At 33.1% G+C, this 19047-nt stretch overlaps 1 protein-coding gene across 1 annotated transcript in view; it reads right to left on the bottom strand.

Moving 5' to 3' along the window:
• Window positions 1-15473: 15473 nt before the first annotated feature.
• The window catches only part of TRDN (triadin), a 297181-nt gene continuing 293607 nt past the window's right edge, over window positions 15474-19047 (bottom strand). Inside the window, 4 exon segments of the mRNA XM_044238841.1 lie at window positions 15474-15548; window positions 15551-15614; window positions 15616-15688; window positions 17494-17523. Coding sequence (XP_044094776.1) covers window positions 15474-15548; window positions 15551-15614; window positions 15616-15688; window positions 17494-17523 — 242 coding nt within the window.

Below are 19047 nucleotides of genomic sequence, written 5' to 3'. Positions count from 1 at the left end.
GCTATACATGTAAAACACACACGCAATTTAAAAAAATAGTGTAAACTATCAATATATTTCTGTATTGATACATAGTGAAATAATATATAAGGAGTTAATTAAACATTAGAATTATTTTAACATATTTTAACCTTTTTAATGTATCTAGTAGAAAATGTAAAATTACATGTGTTGTTTACATGATTTTACACTAGACAGCACTGATTTAAGATGGTGTTTTGTATAAAATCAGGAAATATGGAAGGAAGATTTCTATTTCCCAGAATTTTAGGAGCTTATAGGAAAATTTACAGTTTACCCTGTATATTTAGAATGCCTATCTGTACATAGGTATTGGTATTTTAGGGGGTGTTTTCTGAGAGTTGTGTCTGTTTACAACATACGAGCTTAGATCCATTCCTAACTATGTCATTCTTCTCAGATATAAAATTATATCTACGTTAACAATCATTGGAAAACATCAGAAAATAAAACATCATAGCTCAACCATATATGCTCTACAGCAAATCTTCAGTGATTGAAGGTTTAAGGCAGAAACAGGATTATTTTATTTCATTCTACTTCAATCGCTGAAAAAAAATCATGTATTGGAATGCAAGTCACTTTAATCTTCAAGCTTGAGAACATGATAAAATTTTTCTGTTACAAGTCATTTCAAATAACATAGTTTTTTAAGTTTCACACAACTAAGTTTAAAAGTTAAATGCCTGTCAGAAGGCTTAGTATGAAATAACTCAATCTCTGAACACATTAAAAATATAAATATTTTATGAATTTCAGCTGGAAATTTATACTGCGTGCCAAAGAGAATTTATCATCAATACAAGAAGTACTTACTTGATACTCTTGCAGGTTTTCCTGCTAAAAAAAATAAATAAATAAAAATAAAGGAAACAAGTTTTGTTTAACTCAGATAAAATGCAAAGACATTATATGTTGATGGGCCAAATGAAAGTAACTAACATCTTTTGACTTTATTATTTAAGAGTTAATGAAAGAATACAATTGCCTGAGAACATGCATATTTGAATATATTAATCGCTTTTACATGAAATATCAGAAAAGCTGTTAATCACTGTAGATGTCACAACATATTATGCTTTTTAAAAACTCTTGCTGTGACACCTGGGTGGCTCAGAGGGTTAAAGCCTCTGCCTTTGCCTCAGGTTGTGATCTCAGGGTCCTAGGATCAAACCCTGCGTTGGGCTCTCTGCTCAGTAGGGAGCCTGTTTCCCTTCCTCTCTCTCTGCCTGCCTCTCTGCCTACTTGTGATCTCTGTCAAATAAATAAATAAAATCTTTAAAAACAAAACAAAACAAAAAAAACTCTTACTAAAATCAGCAGGATCTTTTTAAAATTAAGTGTCTTGGTTCAACTCAAATTATAGTTAACTTGAGTAAAATTATTTTGTGTAATGTAATTAATCTAAATATTTGTTTAAAGTTTCCAAATTCCATAAACTGTATTATTGAGAATTATTTTCCTTTCAAAGATAATAAGGACGAATAACTAAAACTTAAAAAGCAGCATGCAAAATCGGTTTAATTTTTCATAACCTTTTATCTGTTAGTATCAATGAGAAGCCATAATTCTTCAAAGTAGTGGGTTTTTTTTTACATTAAAGTATATGTACCTAGGACAAAAATATAAAGTAAATTTTTTTTTTCTTGAAAAAAAGAATTGATAACATCTACTTTCTACTAACATTAGTCTAACTTTTTTTTTCATATAGTTGACACATAATGTTACATAAGTTTCAAGTGTATAAGTGAGTTTATACTCACAAATTTATACATTATGCAATGTTCACTACAAGGGTAGCTACCATCCCAACATTAGTCTAATTTAAAGGGCTGGTCTTGAAAATACATATTTTTAAATGCATCTGCATTACATGATTTATTTTGAGACTTACAGAGTTTCTAATATAAACCCAAGAATTACAAATTGACAAAAAATTTATTGGCATTAGTTAACGCCAGTAATTTTTTTTTCATTTGAGATATTTATGGTTTCAGTGATAATACAGTCACATGCCTCATGTATAAAATTACAAAACAACATGCTATTTTTCCTTTAAAAATACTATCATTGGCTAAAAGACAAGAACTTAAAAAAGGAATACAATAAACATTTATTGAAATATAATAACCATCTTTTGAATGAAAGAATGAATAAGAATGTGCCTGTGTTCTCAACTAGCTCAGGGTTAGTCTTGTGCTTTCATATATAGAAATTTGTCCTGTGTATTCATAATATGAAAACCTTGGAAATGATGGACTCCAGATTGGTAAGAAGGTACTGTTCATCCAATATCTAAGTCCCTTGTAAAGCCCTCTAGTTATAGTTCGAACAGACTACTCCCTTGGGGACAAAGTTGGGTACATTTACAGTTTACCTTCAGGCTGCTCTGATTAGTAGAAAGCTTCTCCTCTCTTATGTGAGCCACAGTGTGATGTGGTAGTGAACTGTGATTGAATGAGCTCGTTAAGTCTTTAGTGTCATACGTGGAACCAAATACTTTCCCTACCATGTAAATATTCCGAGATTTAGACTTCCTTCATCATGCTTTAAATTGGGCATTTGTAAATTGGGCATGATTATTGGGCTTGCGCTGAGGAGTAAATGAATTAATTATAGCGAAAGTAAGTGCCAATGAGTTTTTTTTAAGTAACTGGTATCTTCTCATTCTTCTGGCTAATTATCTTAAAAGATCCTAAGCAATATCTTAAAAGTTAAGAAAATAGAAATAGAAAATCTATGCCCCTATCTGCTCCTACAAATTTGGCTTGTTTTTTATTCTAAATTTTATCCTCTAATATTATTGATATTCATATGTCTAAATTACTAATGAGTATATGTCTAAATTATATGTCTAGGTATGTCCTGCCATTGCAGGTATCCATAATACAGTAAACAGAAAGAAGGGACCAATAAAAAAATAAACCTCATTTCCCCTTCCCACACTGGAGTTCTATACATTTACTATGAACGAAAACAATTGTTCAATTATGGCATGTTTACTTAGAGTCTTAAAATTTAAAACATTTAAATCTTATTACATTTTGAATTAATTAGTTTAAAATTATATCTCCCAGACTATAAAATTCAGTTATAACATCCATTTACAATTTTTTGATAGTCAATATCACCAAAAAAGGTCATTCTCATTTTAGGTAAAGGACATCTTCCTGCCATGCACATGCAGGCATTTTCCCTCTACCAACCACTTTTTGTTTAGGTGGAATTAATTTAAAGGGCTAAATTTAGATAATAAAAATATATTTATGATATTGGCAATATTTATGTAAAACATAAAATAATTCTCAGCTATATCTGTTTTTGCCACTATATCATTTTTGTCCTTATTATGCATACTATGAAAGTCTTTTGTAACAGAGAAATTTATCTTCTAGTATGTACTGGATTAGTTTATTGAATGTTTATGTTGTTAATGTTCCAACTTCTTCACACTTGCTAATTTTCCATTGAAATGTAAACCTCCTGCTAGATTTCCTACCTGTCCACTTCCTCTGCTATTAGCAGAAGTGTATAAATGCTAGACTTCTTTGCTTTTAAAAAATTCAGTGTTGATATAAAGTGCAAACATAATTTAGACACCGCCATACCAACTTAGCATTTGAATATTTACAGAGTTAATTAAGATTACCTTTTGTCACATTGTGTGATTGAAGACTTTCTTTTCTTGTTGAGACTGTCGGTAAGGAAAATGTAAATTAAACTATGAAGTTTTAAAGGGAACGTTCATGAAAATTTTGACTGACTTCAACTAAGATTTGGGAACATGGGAATAATTTAAATATTGTAAATATTTTCTCAGGGTGTTTTAAACAAATTTTCTCTTCTGCTAACACTTAACAAAAATAAATATCAGGAGTAGAGATTGTTTGCATAAACAGAGATTAACATGATTGCAGGGATTATAATATTAAGTTAAGGACAATCCATGTACAATGGGTCATTCCAAGTGACTGAATTCAGGGATAAACCAAAAAGACCGAAACAAACAAACAAAAAACCCAACCTTATTATTAACAATTTTTATGATATGTCTACAAATGCCTTCCTCTTGATCCGATAGAATATTTCTTTGATAAGTAAGGCCTTTGTAAATATTTCAGATAACTTCATTATCATATTATATTTTGTAGTTTACCAAATAAATACACCCAACGTCAAAAACACAAGCCACTTTGTGATACTTCTAAACTTGTTGTTCACCAAAGGCACAACACGTGAATGCACACTTGCTGGGAAAGGCCTGCTATACACTCGTCCTTCGACATGGCCATTACCACATATCCACTGGCTATTTTCCACATTTCTTCTTTTAATCATACTAGCACTCCTCATGTACACAAAAGTTTTACTTTAAAGTGATATAAATAAGCCTCAACTCAACAATTTTGGCCTCAGGGCTTTGCATTATGCTTCTCCATCTTTTAAAAGATTACCTTTTTCTTCTTTAAGATGTTTCATTTCCCCTTTTTCTGTAGAGAAAAATAAAAGGTAATTTTGAGTCACATAACATTTATTCATAGGTCTTCCTGAGGTCTGGAATTAAACTTTGGTTAGTCAATATTCACATCAGGCATTATATGAAAATAATTCTACATTGGTAATTTAGAAAGAGCAGAACTTATGTTTTTATTCTCTTTAGCTATCTAACAATAAGTGATACCTACACTCTTGCATGGAAAATCCTACAGTGAACTGCATTTCTGATATGTGTTTTAAAATCTCTAGCCACATTTTCCAGAATTGTTTTTAAATGATAACAATTATGTATTTTTTTATTTCTGTGTTTTTATTATTAGTTTGGTGTACACATCTTTAAGTGTCATCTTTACCTTTACTTTCTTTTTCAGATTTTTCAGTTTTCTTCTTCCCTGGGTGGGGGGAATATAACAACAAGAAATCATCAGTTCAAAAAACATGACTTTCTTACTCAGCCTTGAAGTAAACAGTTGGAGATGGGACTTAATCCCATAAATGGAGGGGGTTAGGGCTCTGCATTTTCAAGATGTGGCGGAAGAGTGTACCTCCTGTGTGTGAGGACATATATATTTTTGTTATGATTGGTTATTTGGCTTATACTCAGTCACCAGGATGGCAGAGCCCCCTCCCCTTCTCTTTCTGTCTTTGTTTTTATGTGCTTTGAAAGAAAGCTAGAGTAGGCCCTGCATTTATTAAGTGTAAACTAGTAACAACAGGAGAAACATCTACATTTTTAATTGTTTTCTTTCCAAAATGAGAATTAAACTGGTGCTCTGGATGCTCAAAAAGTAAGCTATGGGGAAAAAACAATGACTGTCGCGAAATATCTTGAAGCAAAATGTGGACACACACTTTTCAAAACAGTTTCAGTTGATTGATGATTTTCTTCAACTGCAGTTATCAGACAAGAGTGAGAAGAAAACAAATATGTAATGAGTAACAACAAAGTACGCAGTGGGAATGTGGCCTATATAATCTCATCTAATACCCATAACGAGCCTTTTGGGAAGTCATTTTCTTTGTTCTACAGGTGAAGAAACTAGGAATCTGAGCTGGTTAAGGGATTTTCCCAAATGTAACACAGCCAGACAGAGACTCAAATTTCCATACAGATCTGTTCCCACAGATCTGTGTTACCTCCTTTGGGAAAGTTAATATTTACCTGATTCTGTGACTTCTGATGTTTCCTCTTTTGGAGAAAAAGAAAAAATATGGTAGAAAAAGAAATGGAAAGAATAGTTTTATATTTCAGTAGCAGACAATTGAGATTTATCTCAAGGTATTTCCTATTAAATGCCACTAGTAATGACAGTAAACACATATGCTCAAAATGGCAGAGAAATGCACTAATAACCAATATCTCTGAAAACTGTAACTAGAAATATATTTTGGAATTAGAACTACTCTACATACCAATCTAAAACATTCTATGCCCGTACAGTAGAATTAATAAGTTTGAAGTCCTTCAGTTGGTTTTCTTAATTACAAATTACAAATTATTAATCTTCACAGACTTGATCTTCATATATGCATGCATGCAAACATTCATTGAATATTTATAAAGCAACTTCATGTATAAAACATTACACTAAATGCAATGGGTGGGGTTGTGGGATGAGGGGGAAAAATATCACAGAAAGAAACAACTCACAGTGACTATTGTCAGAGTAGTGAGACAAGATATAAAATGCTACTTATCTTTAGTCTATGATAATACAAAACCAGCCTCACTTTTTGTTCTTTTAGTTAATGCATACACCACCGATATTTTAAAATATAACATGGCAGGTTTTTAAAAATATATTCTTTCTCACAGTTCAGTTCAAGTGAGAACATTTCTATAAACCTGATCCATTTAATTATCAGTCTTCTGTAACTTCTCTGGAAGCTATATCCAAAATTCAAGAAAAATTGATTAAAATATTTTATAATAATGGAGATGAAAAATGAATAACATTTCATAAACAGAACAGTATTTATAAGAGATTATGGTGTTACATCATGTTAGCATTATATCTTTGACTTTCAACCCTTAATTTTTGCAATATTTTTCATATCCATAGCAATAATAAAAACTAAATGTACTAGAGATTTTCTCCAACCCGAGGGCAACGTTTAATATTTTAACATCAAATTCAATTAGAAGAAAATTGTAGCGGCATTTGTAAGGAATCAGTCATGATGCTCTTAAGGAAACAGGTTATTCCTTGGCATTTAAAAATTTTAGATACAACTCTAGATATACTTTTGTTTGAAATGCACATATTTTTACTCCAGGTTAAAATCTGAGTCATAATTTAACCGTATTAAACAATAATTTCATTTTTATGAAATTATATTTTTATGAAATTTCATTTTTATGAAATTACATAAAACTTCATAAATTTTCAAAAACTGTTGCTTTCGTATTACTGCTTGGAATGCCAAAATAAAACAGAGATTCTGAAATACTAAAAACAACTTACCTTTAGGCTTTGAAAAAGTAAGATATTAAAAGACTAATGTGCTAAGATTCAATAATCAGAGACAGGTATCATGTGTTCTGAATTTTTCTTAACCCAGTAATGACTATTAGAGGACTCTCCATACTGTGTTTACTCAATACATCTTAACAAATCGAAGTATGTAAAAGAGAGATGAAACCACTTTTTCCACACAGGCATTAGTTATCTTGGTAAATATATTAATTACACAGGTGTGAAAGCAGGAAACATTTTTGGCATTCCCTCATATATCCTGGTACAGTGTAATATATCTAATAGGTGCTCAATAAAGTCATGTTCAGAGATCAATGAATACAATAAACACAGTATTCTTTGTCAATCAGAATCATTACATAGGTAATGGCATACTGGCTATTGCATTAATAAACATACTTTTTTTTGGCTGCATATACAATGTAAAGAGATAAAATTAAAGTAATTAAATAGCAAATTCTTAAAATTTTAATGTGGTACACTTACTTGAAGTTGGTTTAGGTTTGTCTAAAAAGTAAAGAAGAAAAGAAAACCAGCAATCATTTTCTACCTATAGGTAAAATACCAGCCCTTTATATTTGTATTTCTGTCTGTTCTAGTTAAAATAGGAATAGGCTAAACATATTGAAATGAGCAATAGAAAATGCATTTTGAATAATTTTAAAGTTATATTCCTAATGAATTCCCTGTAGAAGAAATTATACAGCCTTCAAATATAAAATCTTGGTCTCTTTATCCCCCATGAAACCTTATCTCTGATTTGATGCAATATGAACGCTCACAATAATTTGAATGCCTTATTATTTCTGAATAACATAAAATGCACGTTATGGCATCATCTTTTTAGAATACATGTTAATATTAATATTAATTATTTAAGTCTCCCAATCCAGCATTTTAAATGAAGAAGCTGATTTTATAAAATGTCAGGAAGAATGGGGGCACCAGTGTGGGTCAGTGGGTTAGGTGTCTCAGTAGGTTAGGCGTCAGATTCTTGGTTTTGGCTCAGGTCATGACCTCGTGTTCCTGAGAAGGGGTGCTGCACTAAGTGGGGAATCTGCTTCTCTCCTCTCCCTTTGACCCTCCCCCTGCTTGCATGCTCTCCCTCTCTCAAATAAATCTTCAAAAAAAAATCCTTTTTAAATAAATGAAATAAAATCTCAGGAAGAATAAATGAGTCATAGGTGAAAAACACAAAACTATATCATCTGAGTATATGATCTCTTTATCTGATACTCTTTTTCTTCTGGAATTATTAACTAAAAACATTGATTATGTAGTCATACACCTAAAGACCCATTTATTCACAAAAAAATGGCAACATATGGTCATGATTGTGAAGAATTCAAATCATTCAAAATTGTGTCAACTAATTCTAATTCCTTAACTGTGGCAATATAAATGAATCCAACTTATATCAGAGAACAATTAGAAATATCTATAAAAATTATACTGGATACACCACTTCACTAAAAAATTTTACTTTAAAAAATTTTACTCCAAAAATAAATTCACAAAACTAGATTGGTAGACATATTTATTATTGAATATCATTACAAAAGCTTGTTAGACAACTTAAACACACCAATCAGAGATTAGTTAAGTAATTTGTACAGTTTACAATAGAATACTATTAATGTAGAAATTCTTCATGTGCTGAGATTAAACAATCTTTAAAATATATTAGGGACAGGGTAATTTACATTATTTATACAAATCTTTGTGTAAATAAAAGTGGGGATATATATGTTTATTTGTGTGTGTATATATATGTATATATGCTGTGTGTGTGTGTATGTATGTGTGTGTGTGTGTATATATATATATCTAGAAGGAGATGACAAGAAATAGCAGCAATTACCTATTGGATATTTTGGGAATGGGAACTGGTAGAATAGAAAAAGACAGAGGAGAAGGAGGAATATTTTCACAGCCTCCTATAGTATATGCCTTAGTGATTGAACCATCACAACGATCATATTTTTTAAAAGTCAAATAGTAGGGATGCCTGGGTGGCTTATTTGTTAAGCATCTGCCTTCAGCTCAGGTCATGATCCCAGAGCCCTGGGATTGAGCCCTGCATCAGGATCCCTGCTCAGCAGTAAACCTCTTTCTCCCTCTCCCATTCCCTTAGCTTGTATTCCCTCTCTCACTTTCTCTTTCTCTGTCAAATAAATAAATAAAATCTTTTTAAAAAAATCAAATAGTGAGTGGTGCCTGGGTGGGTCAGTTGGTTACGCATCTGCCTTCGGCTCAGGGCATGATCCCAGCATCCTAGGATTGAGCACCATTTTGGGCTCCCTGCTCACTAGGGAGTCGGCTACTTGCTCTCCCTTTGCCTCTCCCCTTGCTTGAGATCTCTTTTCAAATAAATAAATAAAATCTTGTTAAAAATCAAATAGCAATTTTTTAAAGAATTAAGCTAACATTTTTCTATTTTATATTTAAGAAAAGATATCAAGTTGAAATTCATAATTAGATTTCAGTAAAATAGAATTTGTGTAATTTGGCAAGATATTTTACAATACTACAGTGAGTCAACTTAATCAGTATGATGAATGATATTAATATTGACAACAGTGAGAGGGGCTTGTTAATCATGAAAGCAATACTATTTCATTAATAGTGCTATATTATAACCATAAGAGACTCTTAACTATAGAGATCAAACCGAGGGTTGTTAGCAGAGAGGTGGGTGGGGGATGGGCTAAATGGGTGATGATCAGAGAGCCCTTGTGATGAGCACTAGGTGTTGCACGTAAGTGAAGAGTCACTGAATTCTACTCCTGAAACAAATATTACAGTATACGCTCACTAACTAGAATTTGAATAAAAACTCAAAACAAAACAAAAAACACTGCTGTATTACAATAGCATGTTTGGCAATCCTATATATGTTGGTTATAATATTTAGCAAAATGTTTGATTGTCAACAATAACATGACCCTTATGTCAGATAAACTAGATTTTACTAGAAAACCACAAGACTAAGCAGTATAGAAATAAGATGAAAAGTGCTTGTATGTTTTAATTTTTATTTTAATAAAAATAGTGAATTATGACAGAATATAAAAGCACCTGTTTTTGTGGATGGAGATTCTTTTTCTTGGTGTTCACCTTTTTCTAGAAAGAGAAATTAAAATTAATTGGCAATCTGTGGATTGTGTAGCAGACATTTCTTATTTATGTCTTTGCAAGTGATCGTCAGTTTCTGCGGGAAGCATGCCCTCAAAGTCATTTGCATGTTGGAACCCAGAAAGAACATTGCCATAGAAACGCATTATAAACATGGTTAAGTTCATCCTCAGGGTAACCTGTAAGATAGTACATAAGGTTCTAGCCCTCTTGGGGCCATGTGGTGTAAGAAGGGGATAGAATATGACAAAGAGGAGAATAAAAAGAGGAATTTTCTTTCTCTTTCGAAGGTAGAGTCATTCCTTGCGGATACTTTAAAAAAAATGACATTCACCTTTGGCATCTTACAAGTCCCCCTTTTTACCCTTCTGATTCCTTCTAGTTCCTTTCCTGCCAGGTCAGAAGCAATTTGTGCTGGACACTAGTTTCTTGTTGAAAATTTAACCTGAACCAACCCTATATCAGAAAGTATCACATTTTGTGTTTTCATTTTCCTGGACCACACTCTCTTTCCAGATTAATCTCAACTGAGTCTAGAAAAGGTCAAATGGAATAAAATGTGTAATTAATACTCCTCTTAGACCTCTGAAAAATATTTGAAATAAAAATAAGAGGGCTCTCTCATTCATTAAGAGTGGAATTTCAGATGGAGCCATTATAGACTAGAACGTATGTTGAGAATAGTTGGAAATAGAGCCGATCACTGCCAACGATTAGTTCTTTCTAATCACCCCAGGGTTAGTCCTCCTGAGCTATTATTGATATTTACCTGTCCTTTTCCTTCGTCACTCCTGAATTTGGAGATTCTAAAAGTACTACTATTTTCCCCCAACGTCATGCACCAACAGTGAAGTAAGTGGCAAGATGCAGGACCTATGTTGTCATAAGACTAAACTGGATATTTATAAATTATCCAGCATGTAAGAATAAAACTTTCATAATTTGCATAAATGTTAATATTAAATAAGCATGCAAAACAAAATAAAATTGAAAAGCTGATATTCAACTTTTTAAACTGGCATAATAATAGCACTGCAAAAGTATAATTATTACAGTAACAATAATAATATCAAATCCATCTTTAAAACACATGCAATTGGTTCTAGAATGTGAATATATTCTATTAGACTCCATACATTTGCACCTTCTCTCTTGAAACCACTTATATGGTCTCCTAACTGGTCTCACCAAATTCATCTTTGGACTGTGCCAATCCATTTTTTTTGAAGGATCCAGGGAATATTTGACCAACATGCTTTCACTGTAGTTGTGTTTCATAAATACACAGCAATGGAGGACCAACATCACAAACTAGACACAATTTTGGACTTAATTACTACCTGTGTGACAGTGAAGCCATGTTTATGCCTTTCTGAGACCAATAGTTAGCTTTTAAACTCTCTGCCACTGTAATCTCTGAATCATTCCTGAATAGTAAAATGGATGACCTTTTTACATTCATACTCATGCAAGAAGTACATGATTCTCAGGAAAAAATGGCAATATGATTACAATCTCATGGATTTCTAACTACTGAAGTCTACCTACAGTACAATTAATGCTACTTAAATAAACCAAAAACAATATGTGATTCATAACACCGATGATTGAAATGATCATTTCATTTTCCTTTGTTATTCATTATGAGTGTTTGAGAGCTAGCCGATTCACTCTAACCTCTCAGTGGTATTTTATAGTCTAGATGGAGTCGCTCTTTTAGTAATAGTTACATAGTGATACAACTTCCAAAGATTTCTTCTGTATAACTATAGCAAAGTATTAATTAGTAGTGAAAAGCAAAGATGTCAAGTCAAAGCCATAGCAAAACATTATTTTATCATCTATACAGGTATTTTAGGTTAAGGCAACACTAAAATCAGCAATTAAAGAAAAAAACAAGCAAATTGTTAAAGCTGAAGTAGCCAAACCAAGCTTTTCAGACTTTATTCTTTTCATCTCTTACTTGCTGGTTTGGGCTTGACTGTGGATAATGGAGAAAAGTAAATGGCACATTGATGAGTGCAAACCATTGAAAAAAAACTCTTTAGCTTCTGTATTTATTTCTTCTTTGCTTTAGTTTCTCTTCTTATATTAAGCTTAAATTAAGCTTATTCCATTCTCTCTGAGCACTATTATTTCACTCTCAGCAAATACATCAATCACACTGCTTGCTGAAAAATTATGACACACAAAAGGTATGCAAAATTTAAAACAATCTGTATATTGGCACACAAGTACATTGGGCTAGCTTCTTGATAATCCCTGAATACCCATATAACTAAATGAGATCCTCAGTGAGCCATATTAAAACCTTAGGGTGCAAATTAGAGGAACGCTGAAATTATGAGCTTTGACAATGGCTTTAGTAGAGTACAAGGAACATGTCAGGTGATGTGTAAATGACCTTATAAGGTTTCTTTCTTTCCCGTGTGTTAATAGTCTATAATTTTATACATAATTAGTTCTTTCCTGAATTCTATTATATTTTCCTCCAAGAAACTGTATTTAAATCCCGATTAGCATGATTATTTTAGTTAAAATGAAGAAATTACTTCACAGACTTTTTTTCTTTTGAAATGATTTTTAAAATAAGGAATGGGACTCCATAAACTGCCAGTTACCCAGGTGGATAGAATTTCCACCTTGGAATTCAATGGAAGAGATTCAGTGGTTTAGGTTGTCAGTTGAGATTACATCCATTCATCCCTATAGGAAAGAACTTCAGAATGGTAAGAGTGTGTGCATTACTTTTTTCTTCTCACATAAAATACTGAGAAATAGACTGTTTTAAATATTATATGTTCTGTATGTTCATACAACCACATAACTATCTGTAGAGCCCTCATTAAAGGATATTACTCTTATCTAATGCATGAAGAGCAGATCTCATAGTTTCAGATTCCTATGATTTTACTATTTGAGGAAAGGTGGTTTTAAAATAAGATTAAACACCTAGCAGTATATGATTATCAATGTATTACTTGGATTACCTCACGAGTTATGTGTAAGTTTAGATCAATCACAAATAATTGAATTACATCATGCTAGTACTTCACTGTTAATTTTATTGACTATATTTTTCAGCTATTTACAAGAATTCACAATCTTAAAATTTACGGCACTAAAACTTACACACTTCAGTGATGATAATGATGATGATGATGATGTGTGTGTGTGTGTGTGTGTGTGTACCCACATAACATAAAACTGATACACAGAAGGAAAAGATGAAATATTTTATTTACCTGTTTTTTCTATTGTGGTAGCTTTTACCTGCTTGACAACTTTTTCTTCTGTGATAGGAAAAAATGTTAACACAAGTAGAAAATTTAAATGCCTCGGTATAAAACAGTGACATATGTCAACTTTGATATTTTGTTTTCTCTTTGAAATAACACCGATCCTGAGAAAAACTTAGCTGTGTTTTTTTTTTGGTTTTTTTTTTGTTTTGTTTTTTTTTTCCCTAGTAAAGCAGCAAGTGATATCTTCTTTTCAAATTGGATGGAGCACAAAGAAAACGTGTTCAGCTGCAGACATTCTTGGCAGCTAACCTTCATAAAAGTCTTCCTAATTGGAATTATCCCCTGTTCTGCCAATACATATGCTACCCTTTGATTTCCCTGTTTTTCACTGTATTTATCTATACAGGGATTGTTTTATAAAACAATAATCCTTTTTTAATAATCGAATTTGAACAGGAAGAAGCAATTTTTTAAAAAAATTTTCCTGGGCAAGAATCCTCCCTGAGAACCCAGGGTTAGCTTAGTGACCCAAGTTTTATAGTACAAAGCTGGGGAAAGGCAAAAGGGATACACATTTATGGGATGTCTTCTGTCCTCTATGCCTTTATAGATGTAGTCAAAGAGATTTGGGTCAACGTAGAGAGATTATTGCAGTGATCCTATGTAAAATTAAACTTTTCAAAAATGCAGCAGTGGGAGTGAGTCAATGAGAACATTTCCTTGAGAAGCAGAATTTAGAGTATGAATATTACCACTAAAATAAAAGAAGGTGTGCCCGGAGGACACTGTGCTTGCTGTGCTCTCAAGACTGAACTCTCTCACTCTGTATTTCAGCTCAAAATGACTGACACTTGGGACAGTCAGGAAAGTCACAGGGTTTTATTATTCATTCAACGAGGAGGTTCTAAAAGTTCTTTCTAAGATTCTGCTTATTACAATGGAGACAGTTATTCCTGGCTCTTCATACTCCAGGTCTGCTTTTTCTATCCCTACTGGTGTCTCCTATAGGGAAATGAATCAAATGGACTCAAACCCATTTTAAGCAGTTTTTCTACAGTAAAAATTTTGAAAGTGTAATAAGATATGCTTAGAGAAAGAACTTTTCTTTTTTAAAAGATTTTATTAATTTATTTGACAGAGAGAGAGAGAGAGCAAGAAAGGGAACACATGCAGGGGGAGTGCAGAGGGAGAAACGAACTCCCCACTGAACAGGGAGACTAATACAGGGCTCAATCCCAGAGCCTTGCAACCATGACCTGAACTGAAGGCAGACACTTAATGACTGAGCCACCTAGGTGCCCCGAAAGTATGTTTTTAACTTATTAAAGATTCTGATTAACCACATTCATAACTTTGGATAAATATTTCAGCCTGTAATGAAGGACAATTTTCTATAGAATAACTGAGGCTTGGGACGGCCTCCAAATTAAACTCATATTTAATTAGCGTAAACAAAAAATTAAAAGTTTTTATTCTTAAATAAAAAACAATTTGTAGGGACGCCTGGGTGGCTCAGTTGGTTAAGCAGCTGCCTTCGGCTCGGATCATGGTCCCGGGGTCCTGGGATCGATTCCCGCATCGGGCTCCTTGCTCAGCAGGGAGCCTGCTTCCCCCTCTGCCTCTGCCTGCCATTCTGTCTGCCTGTGCTCGGTCTCTCTCCCTCTCTCTCTCTGATAAATAAATAAAATCTTTAAAAAAATAAAAAACAATTTGTAAATTTGTCTTGGTAAGTTCTGTATGTCTTTTTATGACATACATAACACACTGGCTTACCTTTACTATCTCCAAAATATAATTATGACCAGGAATGAAAACCAGAGAAAATGAGGCAAAGATGGAAGAAGGAAGGAGGAAAGGAAGCAGGGAGAAATGTTGATTTCTTTTTCGTGGGGTTTTTGGAATCCAAGAGGATCATGCTTGCATGAGCCATTCTGGATTACAAGTTTCCCAAGGATGTCTTGCTTCAAACAGGACAGAACAAAACAAAGTGTAGGACCCATTCATTCACCTGAGTGCTGACAGTGATGGTTTTCGTGCTAAGCTAAATCTGTGATGGGAAGGGATAGACTAGCTGTCTAGTTATACCCGACAGGTCAAGTCCTCAGTTAAAACACATTGTGAAGATGACTAAAATTGGAGATGTTCTAGAAGTTGGATGGCTTAAGACACGAATCATCCCTGAAAAACTTTAGGTTACACATTAAGCTCTTCATCCTGTTGAAACTGGAACAAAGAGAAACATTAGTATGGATACCACCTGCATAATACCTGGTTTTGCATGAGAAACAGTCTTTTCTGGTTTTGCTATGTCTTGTTCTGAAAATAATAATAAAAAAACTTTTCAGATGTTTAGAAGCTTTGTAAGTTAACATATGGTGATTTTTTTTTCGTTTCATAGGCTAGTTATTTATTAAGCAGAAGATAACAGACAGATTTCAACAAATGTGTCCATGGAGAAAACTGTTTCTAAATTTTCATGTCATTTTAATTTGTATGAAAAAACCTGAAGGTTTCGGTTGCATGAAACAATATACCAAGAATTCTTATTTACATTTAAGCACTTATAATTCCAAAGCATAGGCTGTAATTAAGCATAAATGCCAAAGTAGAGATAGCAAATATACAATACTGAAAATATTTAAAATTTTCTTGTGAAGATTTATTTTGACAAGATGAAATTAATAAATAGATACTATGTATTTGAGTTTTTTTCAGATGAAGTTCAAAAGGAAACATTCATGTATGAAAGAAAAAACTAAACTCAATCAAATTACATGCAGAATTGTGATATTTTATAATAACAACTAAAAGCTTTAAATGGCATGAGGCCTAAGTAGAAGTTTTAAATGGTGTATGGCTTCTGGTTTTAAAAAAATATAAGGAAAATGCAAAATGTTTCCATCTGGTAACATTCATCTGCAGGAAAAAAAAAAAAAACAACCAAAAAAAAAAACACCCAAAAATAAAAAAAAAAAGGAAATCAGGAAAATAAATCATAAGGTAGTACTTAGGGAGTGTCTGGCTGACTCAGTCCAAAGAGTATGCTTCTTGATTTCTGGGTCATGAATTTGAGCCTCATGTTGGGTGTAGACATTATTTAAATAAATAAAAAATTTTTAAAAATAAAAAAAAAATAAGACAATAGGCATTTATAAGCCTTGATACATTAAAAATATGTTATTTATAAGAGCAACTAGAATCTAGCTTATGATCAGTTGCTAGGTATGCTTTGGTGAGAATTAAAGAAGCAAGATAGTATGGTACGGATACCTTAACTTGGATTCTTGAATTTGTTGATATTGAGGAATTCTGCTGTGTAATTTTTTATAGTGAAGAAATAGTTTCCATAGAGGCCGAGGGTTTTTTTTAACTTGCCTCAGGTCAGTAGCTAGTTGGTACCAGAGCGAGGACTTAAACACTAAATAGCAATGTAAACTTGGAAAGATCATCCTGATTTTAGCTCAACGTTACCTCTTAATAAAATGATTGTTAGTCTGGAACAATATCTTAGTGGGAGTTTTGAGTAAATCAGACATGGGCAGAATCCTAGCTCCAACATTTATTCGCTTGAAAATCTTGGAAAAATAACTTATTTCTGAAATTAGTCTATTGAACAGTTTCCACAGACATTAAATATGAATAGTAATTGACCTATTGCATGTCTTTCATAATGGTATATTAGAAATAAAAATAGATAGTATGGGCTAAACTCATAATAGATGCTTAGTGAGTTCTTGTCATTTTTCTCTTCAAATCCCAGTAGCCGATGATTCTGTGATTTTATAACTCTGCTATGTCATTGGAAATAAGTCTACAAACTAAATATGATCACACTAGGGTTTTAAGGACTCCAAGAGATGTCTCCTGAAACCTAGAGTGTGTGCTGCAGTCCATTAAAAAATATATTCTAGATGTTCTCACATCTCACATCTCACATCACAGAATATCCCCATTCTCAGCTAATCCAGTCCTATAAAAGCATATTGAGCAGCAAAGTAGGAAAAATAATGAGGCTCTGGGAGACTCTGTAAATCTCCAATGGTGAGTGGTAAGCCTTTTTTAGTTCCAAAACGAAGGCGATATCAGTTCTGTATCTATTTGAGAATAAAAAATATTTTTACCTGATTTTGCTTCCTTTTTAACTTGTGACTCTTAAGGGAAAACAAAAAGCAGAAATTTCATAATCTGGAAAAATAAACTAAAGCACAAACTCATTTCTGGAAATTATATTATTTTGCTTACCATAATTAAAAAGGAAGAATTTTACTAAAAATTATTTCAGTTTCCTGCTGGTTTGTTAGTGCTGGTCTATTAAACACGCAGTAGTTAATTTCATGCAATGTACTTATCTGCCATTAAGCTGTTTACTACTGCTAATTGATTTTAAGTTGAATTTTCTATGTTTCCTTAAGACGATTATTGTGGAGTATAGTTTCAGTGTCAATGTAAATGATTTGATGGCAAGAAAAAGAAGAGTAACTTCGAAATATATTTCAGTGAGTACTCAGGAGTTAGAAATTTAGACACCTAGTGTTACAGCTTGAATTGTATCCCACAAAAAGCTATGTCGAATTCCTTACTTGACATACCTCAGAACATGATCTTATTTGGGAATAGGGTTGTTGCAGATGTTATTAATTAAGGTAAGAAAAGGTAAGAGCAGGTCCTTAATTAAGGACCCTTAATGGGTCCTTAATTAATCGCTGGCTGGTGTCCTTATAAGGACAGGAAAAGAGAGACAGAAATAGAAATACAGAGGGAGAAGAAGCCTACGGGACGATGGAGATAGAGCTTGGGGTGATGGATCTACAAGCCAATAAGCTTCAAGGATCACTCACAAACACCAGAAGTGAGAAAAAACTGGGGAAGATTCTCTTCCACGTGTTTCAAAAGGAGCATGGCTCTGCCGACAACTGGACTTTGGGCTTTGAGCCTCTAGAACTGTGTGAGAGTAAATGTTTGTTGTTTTCAGCTATCCAGTTTGTGGCGCTTTATTCCAGCTACCCAGGGAAACTAATACATTTGATACCAGGAGATGGGGTGCTGCTGTAACAAATACACACGTATGCAAAAGTGCCTTTGGAATTGGATGATGAGTAGAGGCTGGAATATTTTCGAGACACGTGATAGAGAAACAAACAAACAAGCACACCCTACATTGCCTTGAAAAGGATATTGGCAGCAATATTGACAAAGTCTATTCTGCTGAGAACTTAAGAAAGTATTAAGGAGAACTATAAAGTTTCTGACAATTTAGAAAATATATATTCCCTCATGAAATACATATATCAACAAATCGTTGCTGGAAGTAGGAAAGTTAAATGTGCTTCTGGTGAGGTCTCAGAAGGAAATGGGGAACATGTTATTGGGTTGTGCAAGGACGATTTTTGTTATAAAGTAGCAAAGAACTTGGTTGACTTGCGTTCCTCCGTTGGGTGACCGTGGAACCACGACACATAGGGTCAATGAAGTTGAAACTAGCAGAAGCTTTGAAACTTGTTTTTCAGAGAATGGTTTCTTCTAGTTAGCTATTATGTTTTTCAGACTCCACTAACAAATCCACTAGCTGTCTCAATAGTTGACTCAAGGTCAACTGAAAAGGTTCCAGCCTATGAATAAGCAAGGCTCTGAACTTCTTCCTGAGATAACAAGCCTAAGACCCCATCCAAGTTATA

The sequence above is a fragment of the Neovison vison genome, chromosome 1, assembly GCF_020171115.1.
Source record: "Neovison vison isolate M4711 chromosome 1, ASM_NN_V1, whole genome shotgun sequence".
Lineage (NCBI taxonomy): Eukaryota > Metazoa > Chordata > Mammalia > Carnivora > Mustelidae > Neogale > Neogale vison.
This window is presented reverse-complemented; position numbering and strand designations above follow the sequence as displayed.